Source organism: Alexandromys fortis, unplaced genomic scaffold, assembly GCF_014885135.2.
Source record: "Alexandromys fortis isolate MF-2015 unplaced genomic scaffold, M_Fortis_MF-2015_v1.1 scaffold_24, whole genome shotgun sequence".
NCBI classification, from domain to species: domain Eukaryota; kingdom Metazoa; phylum Chordata; class Mammalia; order Rodentia; family Cricetidae; genus Alexandromys; species Alexandromys fortis.
This window is the reverse complement of record NW_026067906.1, coordinates 10,261,835-10,276,723: the sequence shown is the minus strand read 5'-3', so window position 1 is coordinate 10,276,723 and position 14,889 is coordinate 10,261,835. Positions and strand designations below refer to the sequence as shown.

Below are 14,889 nucleotides of genomic sequence, written 5' to 3'. Positions count from 1 at the left end.
TCTTCACATCCTTCATATAATAGGCATTGGCCTTTCATATTGGCTTCTTTCATTTAGCTGTGTGCATTGAATATCCCTTCACATCATTACCTGATCTGATAACGCATTCCATTTTAGTGCTGAATATCATTCTACTGTGTCTGTGTTTGTACTACTCACTGTTCATCCATTAGCTCATTGAAGGTAATCCAGTTGACTTCCAAGTCTTGGGAAGTCTGTATGAAGTTGCTAAGATTGTCTTTGAGCAGATGTTTATATGGACATGTTTTCCTATATAAATTTCTTAGTTAATATCTGAGATCACTATTGTAGATTGTACAATTTAAGTAATTTTGTATAGTTCTGTGGGACAGTGACACTACCTACAAGGGCCTCAGCAGTGCTTGTATCCCTATTTGAAATGGAAGTTCAGTTCTGTACATCTGGTGACCTTGATTTGTTCTACATTTTGGATACAGTAGTTAGGTATGTAGTATCAGCTTATTTAGTTTTAATATGGCTCTTTGGTGACGTAGGGTCGTAACCATCTTTTCATAAGCTATTTTCTGTCAGAATGTCTTCCCTAGTGCTTCATTCTTTTCAGAACTTTGGTTCCATCTTCTTATCAGATTGTTTTCCCTATTTTTGAGGTTTAAGGGATCTTTTTGCATTTTATTTTTAAAAAACTTTATTATAAAAACCTTACAAATACACAAAAATTTTACACAAAAAAATTTAATAAGCCCAAACTCTATACAACTTAATGAACTTCACTGCAGTAAGAATTGGCATTTGACATGGAAACCGGAAGCTTTACATTAATTTTTTTGCTTTTACTATTGGATATATTTTATATACTTACCCACTATCAAAATAAAAAATAACAAATCCAAAACAGAATTGGAACTATGAAAACAATTAGCTTTATGTCCTCTCTTATAACTCATGTCTACTTTATAATTAACGTATATCTGAAATGTATATAAATAGTGTATATGTCCAGTGTATGCATTTTATTCAAATTTATGTATCCCATGTATATTTTACATAACAGACATCTCTGGGAAATATATCCATACACTTATTGTTCTTTTATTATTTTACCATTTTCTTTTTCAGACAAGAAGTTTGAAGTCTAGTTTCTCATTTCTTTCACAGACCCTACATTTCACGATGCATTAAAAAAGTCATTGCTACATCCGAGATGGCCCAGATTTTTTTCCCTGTGCCCTCACAGTTTTACTTTTGGTGGTGTACATCTAAATTTATTGTTCACTGTTAAATTAATTTTCTAGAAAGTATGTAAAACCTCCATTTAGGTTGGATGTTCTGCATGTGGTATCCAGTTATTTCAGCATCTACTTTTTGACAATACTTCCCTTGATTTTTTGTCAAATTTCGTTGTTTCTACTTTTGTGCCTCTTTTTTTTATAGGCTCTCTGTTCTGTCCATTGTGATCTCTCTATTCTTTTTTTATTGCCACACTGCCTTGATACTGTAGTTCTGTCGTAAGCATTGACATCAGGGATTATGAGTAGCCAATTTTATTCTTTTCATTTTGTGGTGTTCTATCAGCTACTCTGTGTCTTTTACCTCTTCGTACATTGGAATCATTTCTTCAGTGTTTACAATATTACTTCCTGAGGTTTGATTGAGATTGTTCTCTCTCTCTCTCTCTCTCTCTCTCTCTCTCTCTCTCTCTCTCTCTCTCTCTCTCCCTCCCTCCCTCTCTTCCTCCCTCCGTCTCATTTTCCTCTCATTTTCATATCTCTTTTTTCCTCTCCTGCTCCCAAACTTGTGACATAAATAAGCATTCTTTTCTAAGACCACATGTGTTTCTTCCATTTGTGGCAGGAATATAAATGCCCGTGTATTTGAGGAAGGGTGTGGTCATAAGACAGAAATACTATTTGTAGATTTTTATGGTTAAATTACTCATTAGTTTTGTGACTTCACGAGAAAACACACAGGCTCCTTTTTGGTTTTGTTTCTTAGGACCAACTGGAAAGGAAGAACTGATTTAAAATCCTGAACTCCTGAGGTCAGTGAACACTGCTGCAGCTTTAGAATGCAGCTTCATGCTGCCCATTAGAATGGACAGAGTCATGATGACTCACCATCATTTGTATCTGAAAACAACTGGTAACAATTGACACTTACTAGTATCTACCAAGTTGGTTAAAGGAAAGTTGAAGTGATTTTGAGCAAAAGAAAACTTTTCTGATAAAATCCTTGTAAACTTTCAGTATCTGTGCCTATATTTATCAACATATAGACACACACACGTAGGATGTACACACTTGTATCACAGAAAATATGTATTTAGGAGAAATTTGTTTTTGCATATATGTGTGTTTTACATTACAATACATGTATTGTATTGTACAATACAATATATGTAATTATATACACACACACACATATATATATATACAATTACATATAAACAGAAATTAATTCCTCTCTATTTTTGTTATGGGCATATGTTTATATTCATAGAGAAAGATACATAGGTATTCATAGAGAAAGATACATAGGTATGCACAAACACCTAGTTGCTACTATACAGCTCATCTCCTCATTTTTTAATCCTCATGTAAGATTTTGAAAAAGGAAATCAAAATATATTCATTCCCATTTCATGTATTAGGAATCTGAGGCTTAGATAGTAAACATAGCTCAGTTTCTAATAAGGTGCACATTGCAATGCCCAAATAAGACTAGATTTATTTGACTGTAAAACATTTATACACGTCACCATGGTGTCTATTAAGTAAAGCATTTCACTTATCTAACTGTGAAACAGCTAAAAAATCTAAATCCTGGAAAAAACAAGGAAAAAGATATATAAAAGAGACAAATGGAATTCTTTTGAAATATTCCCTGTCTTGCCCTACAAGTTTGGGAGCAGGAAGCATGGAAGCTTTACATCTCAGTGACACTGGCACCTAATCAAACTTTTTGTTCTCTCTCTCTGAAGAATTGTTTTTTTTTTCTAATAAAAAATAATCACAACTTCAGAAGATGAGACTTGGAGAGGTGATGCCCACTTTGACCCAGATTGCCCTGGTTTGCACAAGGTGTGATTTCTATTGATTTCCTCTGCAGATAACTGAATTACCTCCGGGAACTGTTGTACCTAATCATCACCAATTCAGTGAATTAAAAGCATTGAAATTTTGTCCCAGACCTTGAGGCCAGAACCGAAGTAGTTATCACCAGGTCAGAATCAAAATGTCATTTGATCTATCTTTCTTAATTCCATTCTATGTCATTTCTGGCTTTTGGTGCCTGCTTAAATGCCATGGATTGTGGTCACATCAGTGATCCCAAGCTTTGGTCTCGGTACATGCACAAAGGTATTAGGTACTTAAGAAATAATTCATAGGTATTTAAACCTTGTAAACCTACAAAATATGTGGGGCAAGTAGAGTTCACACATTATTCTATCTTTACATACTGCACCCACCAGACATCTATTAGACAACTTGTTTATGCTTGATTGTGTTTCTTAACCATGTGCCAATGGTGTAGACACTTAGCCAGGGGAAGAAATAGTTCAATGTCTACATTACATTTCTCAGAACAGTGTGAGAGAAATATCAGCTTTCCTGCAGGTTTCTGTGTTTGTGTTTCCGTTTGGCTGTATAATTTATTATAGTTTACACACACACAGTACAAGGCAGTCTCACTACGTTATTTTGTATATGGGTAAAGCAAAGTTAATCTTATCAAACTTTATGAAGAAGTTTTTTTGCAAGGTTTCTGTTTTAGTTTATAAATAGCTAGGTGCTTAAAAGTTGCTTTTCAACTTTCTCCCTCTGCTAGCTCTGACAAGTCTGGAGTAGTGAAAACTGAGAAGTAGCATCTAGCCTTCTCCTCTTGCTTCCATACTTAGCATGTAATATAAGATGTGTAGACTGTCTCCTTTTCCATGCCGCATGCTGTGAACCTCAAGCATTAGGGCTATGCTGTAAAAATGAAATGCATTAAAATCATTGTTTAAAGAATTCATCATAGGTAAAATTGATTTGTGAAGATTTTCTTACCATTTATCAGTAAAAGTATGTAAAACAGAGTCCTCACTCCTTTAACTAAAACATACCATTCAACCAAGCTTTAAAATCAGCCATCACCCTCATCAGGGCATTCTTTAACCCACACTTGTTTTTGTATCCTCTTCTCCTGCCTCCAAATTGCTCTGGACTTTTTGATTCCTGACCTCTCATCCCATCTGCCCAATCTCTCCTCTTTCATGGATTCTCCAAGTTTATTCTAAGTCTCTCAACCTTCTTAGGTGCTGTGGTCCACAGCATTATACAGTGAAAGTAAGGCTAGCAAAACTAGATCCACTCACAGGAGTATTCCAGTGGAAAAAAAACGATTTGCAAAGCTTTGGGAATATCTGCTTTTTGAATAGTTGCTGTCATTTCTGTAAAATCCTTGTGAAGCCATAGTGTTCGCCCTTTCCATAGTGGGATTCATCCCAAAAAACCTCAGCAGTGTATTTTTATTTATCAATTATTGGGCACATATAGACAGAATTTTCTGTCCCATCCTGCAGGGAGCCGATTTGAATGGCTGCCATTACAAGATGGCATTTGGCCCCAGCCTCGCTTGATACCATAATAAAGGTTGCAGTTCTTCCACCAGAAAACAGGGTGAGTTGTTGTGATCTAGCTGCCCACACTCCCCCTGACCGGCAGGGGAACTTCCTTGTGGTCTGTAATTGACAAGGATGTTTGTTTTCTTTCTGGCTGGTGGTCTCCAGAAAAGCAGTTAAAGTATCAAAGTATCAAAGGTTGCTAGGCAGACTCCCTATATAGACACAGAAGCTTATATTAGTTATAAACTGTTTGGCCTATTGCTCAGACTTATTACCAACTACCTCTTATGACCTAAATCCATCCATAATTCTTGTCTACATTTAGTCATGTGACTTGGTATTTTTTCTCAATAAGGCATTCTCATCTTGTTTCCTCTGCATCTGGCTGGTGACTCACTCTCTGCCTTTTCTAGTCTCATGATTCTCTCAGTCTGGTTACCCCATCTACACTTTCTGCCAGGCTACTGACAAATCAGTGTTTTATTAAACTAATACAAGTGACAAATCTTTACAGTGAGCATATCCCCCATTTTTTACCCTTTTGAAACAATAACTCGAAATCTAATCTCCTTATTTAACTTTTTTTCTGATCATTATCCATAGCAACTTGTAAGCAGCACTCTAAACAAAGATGAATATCCATAATCCAGTTTTTGGGAATATGGCCATAATATTCTAGGCTATTTTCTGCTGATTGTGGACACTGATAATCTTTTTTTTTTCATGGCTCTTTTCAGTTTATTGCATGAAGGAGTTATACTAGTCCAAGACACTGATAATCTTATGGGGACCCAAAGAAAATTTAGGATTATAAAGTATTCTATGATGCTTGATCATCTCAGCCAGCAGCCTTGAAGGTGCTCTGAACGTAGAACTCAGAAGAAACTACAACAGAGGTGCTCTGGGCTGTTGAATCATCTAGGCCATCCATTCCCAATGGAGGTTTTACAGGCTGTCTTCCTTGATTAAACCTTATTTTTACTAACCAAGAATGAACTCACAGCCTCTCATTTCCTGTAGAAACAAAAGCAACAACTCCTCTCCAAAGTGATGTGTCTTTTGACTTAAATCTTGAAGTTAAGGCATTTTTTTAAAAAAAATACATAGGTTAGATTAATCCAGCAGCATTTATAATTATATATCTTTTAGCAGCTGTTGCTCCTTCCTCAGCAGTCAGACAATTCAAAGAAAACACAGTAACAGTATCCAGATTTTCTCTGTATTGTTCATCTCTATGTGGCATTTTAAAAACTTTTTCTTAGCAGGGCGATGGTGGCGCACGCCTTTAATCCCAGCACTCGGGAGGCAGAGGCAGGTGGATCTCTGTGAGTTCGAGACCAGCCTGGTCTACAGAGCTAGTTCCAGGACAGGCTCCAAAGCCGCAGAGAAACCCTGTCTCGAAAAACAAAAAAAAACAAAAAAAAACTTTTTCTTTTATTTTTAATTTTCATTTTTTGAGAAAGGATTTCTCTGTGTATCTTTGGCTGTCCTGGATCTTACTCTGTAGACCAGGCTGGCCTAAAACTCACAGCGATCCTCCTGCCTCTGCCTCCAAAGTTCAAGGATTAAAGTCATGTGCCACCACATCCACCTACTCAATTTCTTTTTTTTAAGGTACAAGTGGGAGCCATGTTTATTGCCACAACTCTATGGAGTTTCTAGGTCCATGCCACCACAAAGAAACATGCCACCAGCCATTCATAAATACCATTTAACTGTTTGATGGCAGAACTTCTTAAAAGAGCTGCAAGATCTTTATCACTAATACTAATACTAAGTCAGAAAGCCTCTCCTAAAGGAGCCCAGCCTATGTTTGCTTAACAGAACTCACCTAAGAAAATGCAGCTACGAAGAAGCCATGCTTGACTCTGCTCTTTTGTGTCTAGAATTCCTTCCCAAACTCTCTCAGGTTTTATGTGGATATATTTGCCGAACATTGTGTGCCATTTGTAGCTGGAGTTTTCTCTCCCCACACCAATTCCCAAAGGCATAACTCCCTCGTGTAGTCTCTACTGGATGACTTTTCATTTCGCTATATAATCTTGACATATAGAGCACATATAGGTGCCTCAAATTCTCGAAAAGGCCCTGGAGAAAGGAAATTCTTCTCATGGTGGGGTGGGGCTGGTGGGAGAGCTGTCAGCAGGAACAAAGCCACTGCTTGACCTGGAGGCTGGAATTGCTAGATTCTGGATTTTACCTTGCCACTTTTCCCTTGTTATCTGGCCACCTAGGATGTTATCTCTAGGACTAAGAAATTCCCTTTAAATTCAGTGTTTGAGTAAATGCTAAATGTGGATCAAGCACCATCAGGTTTCCTTCCGCAGCTTGTGCTGGTTGCAGTGGTTACCACAAAGCTGCGTTCCCAGCAGCTGTGGAAGAAAGCTCTCGGAGAGTGAGCAGCCCTGCTGTGGTCTTCTTCCCTTTTTTCTACATTTGCCAGTTACAAACTAGCTTAACCCAGATGTAGTTAACACACAACCTCCCTTCTCCCCTCTTAGAAATCACATCCTCTTCTTCTCTTTACCCTTTCCAGATAAGCCCAGGTGTTTCACAGCCATGCCCCCTCTGAGACCTAAGTAAGCGAGCAGATACCAACCTTATTTGATTTATTGACCCTGCTATCCTGGCTATTGCCGGAGAATTCCTAATTGTGTCTGTGTGGGTATATAAACTGGAAGCCTTGTGGGATCAAAAAGAAAAATCGAGAGAGAGAGAGAGAGAGAGAGAGAGAGAGAGAGAGAGAGAGAGAGAATCAAGACAGTATTGGGGAGAGTGTTGGAAGAATAAATGGAACAGGAGGAGACAGACATACATGCTGGGACAGAAGGAGACAGACATACATGATGGGACAGAGGAGACAGACATACATGAGCTGATTCGTTCCTGTCACCCTCAGACCCCTTCTATTCAGTCTTCACCTACTGTAGCCTTCCTTTTGGATTCTGAGAGGTTTAGGGGGCTGTCACCCCAATAAACCTTGATACTTAGGATTTTTCACGCTGGCGAACAGTTAGGAGCTGTAGAGAAAGACACCAGAGAGGCTGAGTATTCTGGATCTCTGGCTATTCTGGAGTTGAGTCCTAAAACCTCAGATGTTTCCTGTCTGTGACTCGCTCAGCCTTCACTTGGTCCATGGGTTCACCTCACGCCATAGGCTACTCAGTTAGCTAATCCTCCCTGGTCTGCTTGGAGACCAAGCAGGCTTCTTTCGAATCAGCAAACTGCAGAGATGAAAACTGTAGGCTGTTTCTATAAATACATCAGTTCAGTTCGTGGTCCAGTACTTTTTTCCTTACAATGGGCTATAAAATTGGCCCCTTTCGAAGAGGATGCCTTTGTAACAATTCTATATAGGTTTCAGACTTTATTGTTTCTTGGTCCTTTGGGCATCTGACTGAAAATCGACTTGGTTTGATTTCAGGAGTCTGTCTCTCAAAGCATAACGTTAAGTCATTGTTTTACAGTTGAATTATTTCTCATTTATAAAAATATGTTTTTTTTTTCAAACCGTGAATCAAGAAGGGGCTGAAGAGAGGAGGAAGCACAAGAGCAGTGAATGGTAAATGAGTGTGAAAATCAGAATGCTCACTATATGGGTACCAAATTGTCCAACAACCAACAATAGAAGTTAAAAAAAATGCTTTTTCAGAGCTTGAGATTGACTCTGTGAATAGGAGGTCTGCTTGAGGGCTGTGATCCAAAATCTGGCTCCTAAATAATATCAGGGTTGGCTCAGTGGAGCTGTGCTAGTTGTAATAAAGGCGCGAAGGTGAAGTTCTGGCCAAGAGAATAGATTCTCTTACCTGATTGGGGTTTGTGGTAAGCTGTGCTAAAGAGGTAGGGAGAATAATCAGTTGTTTGGTGGGATACTGTACTCTTCCCCCCAGAATTCCTGCCTTCATACAGAAGGTATGGGGGCACAGCCAGGAGTCTTCAAAGTCTGCCTGAAGTACACAGAAAAGCCCCACTTTTCATTTTATTATTTCTGTGTCTGCCATAAAAAATATTTTCCTACTATTTGAAGCTTCTTTGGGGTTTCTCTTAGGACCCTTCTGAACATGTGTCTGCTTCTCTGCCACGTACAACCTCAAAGGGCAGTGATAACCCCCTCTTTCCTCCATTTACATCCCTGGGCATCTTCTAACATTTACAGTTTGCCTGACCCAGGATAGTTTTCCTTTCCAAGAATGTCTCATTGAGCTCCAAAAAAATTTAGACAATTGCTAAAGTAATGAACAAAAACAGTCATCATATAATCTTTCTCTAATACAAAATAGTCACTATATTTTACTTTATACGAGTTTATATTCAGTTGAATCTGTTGGCTGAAATCTAATTGTTTAAATATATTATAGTGCAATTTGGATGACAGTGGGCCATCTCATTTTGATTTTGGTAGAAATGATATATATATTATTTAATTTCCATAATTATTTGACTAATTTGTATAGTCAGGAGTTCATCATGGGAAACAGAAGCATAGCTGATGCCAGGGATAGCAGCACTTGCCTATAATCCTAGCTCTTGGTAAACTGAGGCAGGAGCATCAGGATTTCAGTCCAGTCTAGGGTTGATAGCTTGGTTTTATCTCAAAGTAAAGATATATTAATAATAAAAACAAAAAATAATGATGATGACGACAACAACAACAACAAGAACAATAATAAAATCCTAGCACAGAAGGCTGCCTCTCCATAGAGGGCTAAAGTAAGACTGGCCTGATTTCTTCACAATCAGCATCTGCTTGAGTCATGCAGGAAATGACTCGAGCTCTGTCATGCCTGCAGCTTAGACTGTGCGTCTTTGTTTCTTCCTGTTGCGTGGTATCTGAGTCAAAGGGCAGAATGGACCCTTTCCGGGCCAGGTGAAGATCACCTCTTGAGTATGTATGTCACTGGAGAGAGAGAGGTGCTGTTAAGCACTCTTTAACAATCCATGCACAGTTCTCAGTGTGGTAGCTCCGGTTGACAGGCTCAGTTCTGCCCTCTGCTGCTTGTCTAGTTTTACCAACACCTGAATTATCTCTCAACTCTAAATGACACTCTGTGGAGGCGTCTGCAGATCTGTACTGGAAATTGATGGCTCCATTCTCTCTAGGAGTGTCCCATGTTGCTATCCCATGTATATCTCTTCTGGAATTTATTATATAGTGTCTTGTATTGCAGTGATGAATCTTACTGTCTCGGCGGCTATTTTCTAAGCTCACAAAACCAAAGACCTTGTAATTCATTTTTATATCCCTTCACCATCCCGCAGCGCCCTTTGCTCATAATAAATAGTGAAGACTTGCTGGATGAACCATTCACATGGTGTTAATGCCTGCACCATGGCTAGTATTTAAACAAGGATGCCAAGGATACTATTAATCTCGTTCAGTCATTTAATGTCTCAAAGTCATTAACTATTCTTAACTAGGAAATAAATCTGTGAGGACACAACGTCTGTTGATATTGTAAAGAATTCCTCCAAGTTCATTTCTTAAAGCAGGTTAGATCAGTTTTGCTGTAATACAAAGGTGTTAATAATCATGGAGCCAGGTACTTCATTTCACTGTAAAGATGATTCTGTTTGAAGTCGATTTTTCAATGCTCAAATCAATAAATGGAGCTGTTTGTAATATAGATGTTGTGTTTATTTCTAGAATACCTTAACCTGTAATTAAAATAATCAAAGTTATAAATACATTTTTGACTATTTTGAGTTTCTTATAAATGAGAAAAGATATTTGGATTTCTCCCTTTCTTCATTTGAAATTCAGTTTGTAATTTAGCAGTTAGACATGTCCATGTTTAATAAGTTGGCACCCAGTTCGCGAGCTTCGGGCAAGGGGCTGGAGGTTAAAATACACAAACACACACAGACAGAGAGACAGCGACACGGGTCATCCTTGAATTCCCCAAGAATGCCCCTTTTATTGTGCTCAGGGCAGATTATATAGAGATAGCCATGCCCCAGCCAAACCCACCAGAAACCACTCTCCTGCCATCAGGAACTCCTGAAGGTCTCGTGCTCAGAGCAGCTATAGGCACTCAGATCAGGGGATTATAAGAAATTCAGGATCTGGGGTCTCACTGCTCCCAACAGGAGATTTACAAGTTAAGAGTTACAATCTAAATTCCTACTGATAGATTGTCCCACTCAATAAACTTTATGATTCATTTTTTTCCTAGAGCCCGGTACAGAAAATAGGTGTGATTTTTATAACATGTAGAATTAAATTAAAATACTCTGTTCACTGTTCACTGTTGCTATTTTTTAGTTTTATCTAGTTCATTCATAAAAACGAAGATAGATGTGATATATATTGCCTTATTTTCTCCTTTGTATTTTAAGCATTGTTGAGTACCCATTGCATTCAAAATACTACACTAGGGGCTATAGAGATGGCTCAGGATTAGAACCCCACATTCCCCTTACAGAGAACTAGACTTCATTACCCAGCATCCCTGTTAGGTGGCTACCAACTACGTACATCTCTAGCTTCAGGGGAGTCTGATGCCTCTGGCTTCTGTGGGCTCTTTACTCTCACACAGCTAGATACCCGCATACCTACAGTGAAAAATAAAACATTAAAAAAGCAAGACACACACATAACCTTGCTAACAAAACCGAATAAATGAGAGTGCATGCTTACGAAACTTCAGAAAGTATGGCTTGATGCCTTCAGTTACACTAAAGGGAACAGTAGATCTAATGTTCTGTTCTCTCACCTCTTATTGCCCTGAGATAATCTGTCTGGAGATGGATCTAGGCCAACAGATTGCAAGTCATGTTGATCCCCCTGTTTCCAGCTTTGCCGGAACTGTGCACTGGAACTCTAGCTGTTATGTCCAAATTCAGCTTCTTCCTGGCGTCCTGAAGATTTGAACCTAGTTTTCATGTGTGCATGGAAAGTGTTTTTACCCACTGATTCATCTCCCTAGTTTTTTTGTTTCTTATTTCATTCTTTTCCAATAGCAAAGCAGCATGGGTAAAGATCCCATGTAAGTTTCAACATCATACCCTTCCTGAAGACTCAGATTTTGATGGTGGAATGAAATATATTAGGTTACACTTTGGTCAGTTTGTTTCAGCTCTATTAATTTAACAATAAAATTCTTTAAATAATACCTTCTTACCAGTATAATTTTTTTCTCAAAGAAAATGTGTATGCCTTGGCTTTATTTGTGAGCCAAAAAAAAAAAAAGCTCATTGAATGTTATGGCTTAGATTTCATTTTGCACAAGATTATATTTCAGAAGGAATATAACCTTCTCATTTGGATAGATGGATTATTGTTATTTTTCAGAGGCATTACTGTCTTCCTGTGATGCTGAGCTAAGAAGGCATTGGCAGAAGTTTATGGGTCTTTATGGCTTTTGATGAGAAGTAAATAAGACAGAAATTAATACCTTACTAGTTGTTAACTTTAAATATTTTCTTTATCATGCACCACTCTTAGAGTATTAACAAAATCACAATCAATCGGAAGCCTCTAGCTTTAAACAGTCCTCTAGGTAACTTAACTTTGTAATTCCATGATCAATATTGAGAGTAGTCTTTTGTAGTCTTTTGCCTGGTGGATTCAGTATCTCTCCTCCATTTCAAATGTTTACAAGTTGATTGTCATACTAAAATGATTACTTAAAAGCCATGTACATTGCTCTTTTAAAATTTGAAAGATCATATTTGCATTTAATCATGGGCTTCCTCAACTGTCAAAATGCAAAGACAACTTTGAAAATGAAGTTTTTTTTTTCTGGTGTAGAGTTAAAAATAAGCCTCATTTATTTCCTATAATAACTCTTCTTTTTATCCAGCTTCTGGAAACTTAAGAAATATTAGTGATTGAATTCAATATCCCACATCCTAATATTTTCATAATTGCAGGGCTACAATCTCATCTCATATGGATGTTTTCATTGAGGCTTATTTGTAAAACACAGATCTGGTTTTATGCTACGTAGGTGGGTTGCTATGATGCAGGAATGCCATTCTTGGTTGTGCCTTTATCAATTGTGTGCACGCACCAAAGTGCACAATGGGAGCTTTATGGTCACTATTCGGCCAAGATCAGTCTCGTAAACCTCTGGTCACTCTTTCTAGAATGAAATGAATGTAAAGTATTAATTCTTTCTTGTTTTTCCCCCATGTTTCGTTTTTGCTCATGCACTTACCGAAGAGTAATCCTCTAAGTGGCCTTTTCACTGCTTTTCATGTTGCAGATTGAAAATGTTGAGGTCTGTCTTAGCTTTCTAGCAGCGCGCGGAGTCAATGTCCAGGGCCTGTCGGCTGAAGGTAAGAGACTGTACTGTTGTCACAAACGGCCTCTGTGGATGTTTGAGCAGTTTCATTTCTCCATAGACAAGTCTATGTCGGCTGTTGGGTGTGCATTCGGGAGAGAAGTTGTGTGCAAAATAAAATCGTTACCCCAAGGCAGTGAGCACATCCTCTTTCAAGAGTAAGGAAAACCACAACCCATAGGGCATCTTTGTTTAGTTGGGTTTGTTCCTTCTGTCCCCCCTCCCCCCGTGATATCACAAGTCACTTCGTAATGTTGGCAGAACTGAGACATTCCTAATCGATTGAATTTGCGAGTTAGGGAGCAACTTGTGTTTTTATCCTCATAGATCTCGTCTAAGCAGATTACATCTAGACTTTTAGTCATATAGGAAAAATCAATTCGATTTATTTGACCATGTTTTACATTTTTTTCCATTTGATACAGAAATAAGAAATGGAAACTTAAAAGCCATTCTAGGACTGTTTTTCAGTTTGTCTCGCTACAAGCAGCAACAGCACCATCAACAGCAGTATTACCAGTCCCTGGTGGAGCTTCAGCAGCGTGTGACTCACACTGCTCCTCAGTCGGAACCCAGTCAGGTCAAAACCCAGCAAGATATGCAGTCTAGGTAAGGACGGGGGCCGGGGATGCATTTCAAACGAGTTTGTTTAGACGCAGTTTGACTCTCTAAATTATCGTGAGTTTAAAATTATCTTTGTGTGCTTTCATTTTCGTGTGACCCAGATATGTGATTTGTGTACCAAAGGAAAAAAAAAAAAAAAAGCTCAAACCCCTTCTCTCTGGATCTGAAAAGAAAGGCCTATCATGTTTTTAGGATGCACCCTTTCGTTTATTTTCTAATAGTGACTTTCTATATCTTACCATGCAAGATGTCCCTGGTGGAAGAAAAGTGGTATGGTTTCTTCCTCCAGTCAAATACTTTAGTGTGTATCATGTGTCTTTTGAATCCTGGTAAAGAGGTATGGTTACCTTTTATTGATAGCTTGTGTTGATTACATTTTTCAAAACTCAAGGATTATTATTCATAGTACTTTTGAGTATTTGAGAAACACTCTTTTTAGGATTATGTGTTTTGTGTGTGTATATATATATGTGTGTGTGTATACATATATCTATCTATATCTATCTATCTATCTATCTATCTATCTATCTATCTATCTATCTATCTATCTATCCATCCATCCACACGTGTATGTGTGTTTTGTGTAGCTTGAGTTTTGGTCCTTGCAGATGCAGCCTATGTGCTTAGTGGTGCTGAAGAGGCAAGTGAAATCTGTCAGGCAACCCCACAGGAGGGCAGGAAATGCCCTCTTTGTAGAAAGCCTGGGTCAAAGTTTAGAATTTTTCAACTGGCTGAATTTACATCAGGATTCTTTAGCATAGGCTTTGAGGGAGAGTCCAGTGGTTTGGATCTTATATTTAACTGGACCAAGTTCAGTTCCCAGCACCCACATCGGGCAGCTCACACCTATAGGTCCAGTACCAGGGATCCAATGACCTTTGGCCTCTGTAGGTACCTGCATGCCTGTAGTGCACATAAAGTTACCTGATCACAAACAAACACTTAAATAAAGATTATAATTCAGGGGAAGAAGAGCATCTAGGGTGATATTCAGGTAATTGCTGCCCCCTAATAAAATTCATGCAGCATGCAGGTCAGTGTTTCATGGGCTAACTAGAACTATAGACCACCTTGTTTGAAACATCAGAAAATGACAAGTACAATTTCAGCCAACAATTTTCATGTCAGCCCCTAGCTTTGTTCCTGAAGAAAGATGAGCTATATGAAGTAATTTGCTTTGGTGCATAAATAGGAATGATATTTTGTTAAAGAGAGAAAGCATAAAAATATACATTACCGCCGGGCGATGGTGGTGCACGCCTTTAGTACCAGCACTCAGGAGGCAGAGGCAGGCGGATCTTGTGAGTTCGAGACCAGCCTGGTCTACAAGAGCTAGTTCCAGGACAGGAACCAAAAAGCTACGGAGAAACCCTGTCTCGAAAAATCCAACATATA

General features: G+C 38.4%; 1 protein-coding gene across 5 annotated transcripts in view; it reads left to right on the top strand.

Annotated features, from left to right (window-relative positions):
- Nav3 (neuron navigator 3) overlaps positions 1-14,889 on the top strand; it is a 694,335-nt gene that overhangs the window by 498,831 nt on the left and 180,615 nt on the right. For all 5 annotated transcript variants that reach the window (XM_050135526.1, XM_050135525.1, XM_050135523.1 and 2 more), the window contains 2 exons: positions 12,793-12,865; positions 13,296-13,479. In XM_050135526.1, coding sequence (XP_049991483.1) covers positions 12,793-12,865; positions 13,296-13,479 — 257 coding nt within the window. The remainder of the gene's footprint in view (positions 1-12,792; positions 12,866-13,295; positions 13,480-14,889) is intronic.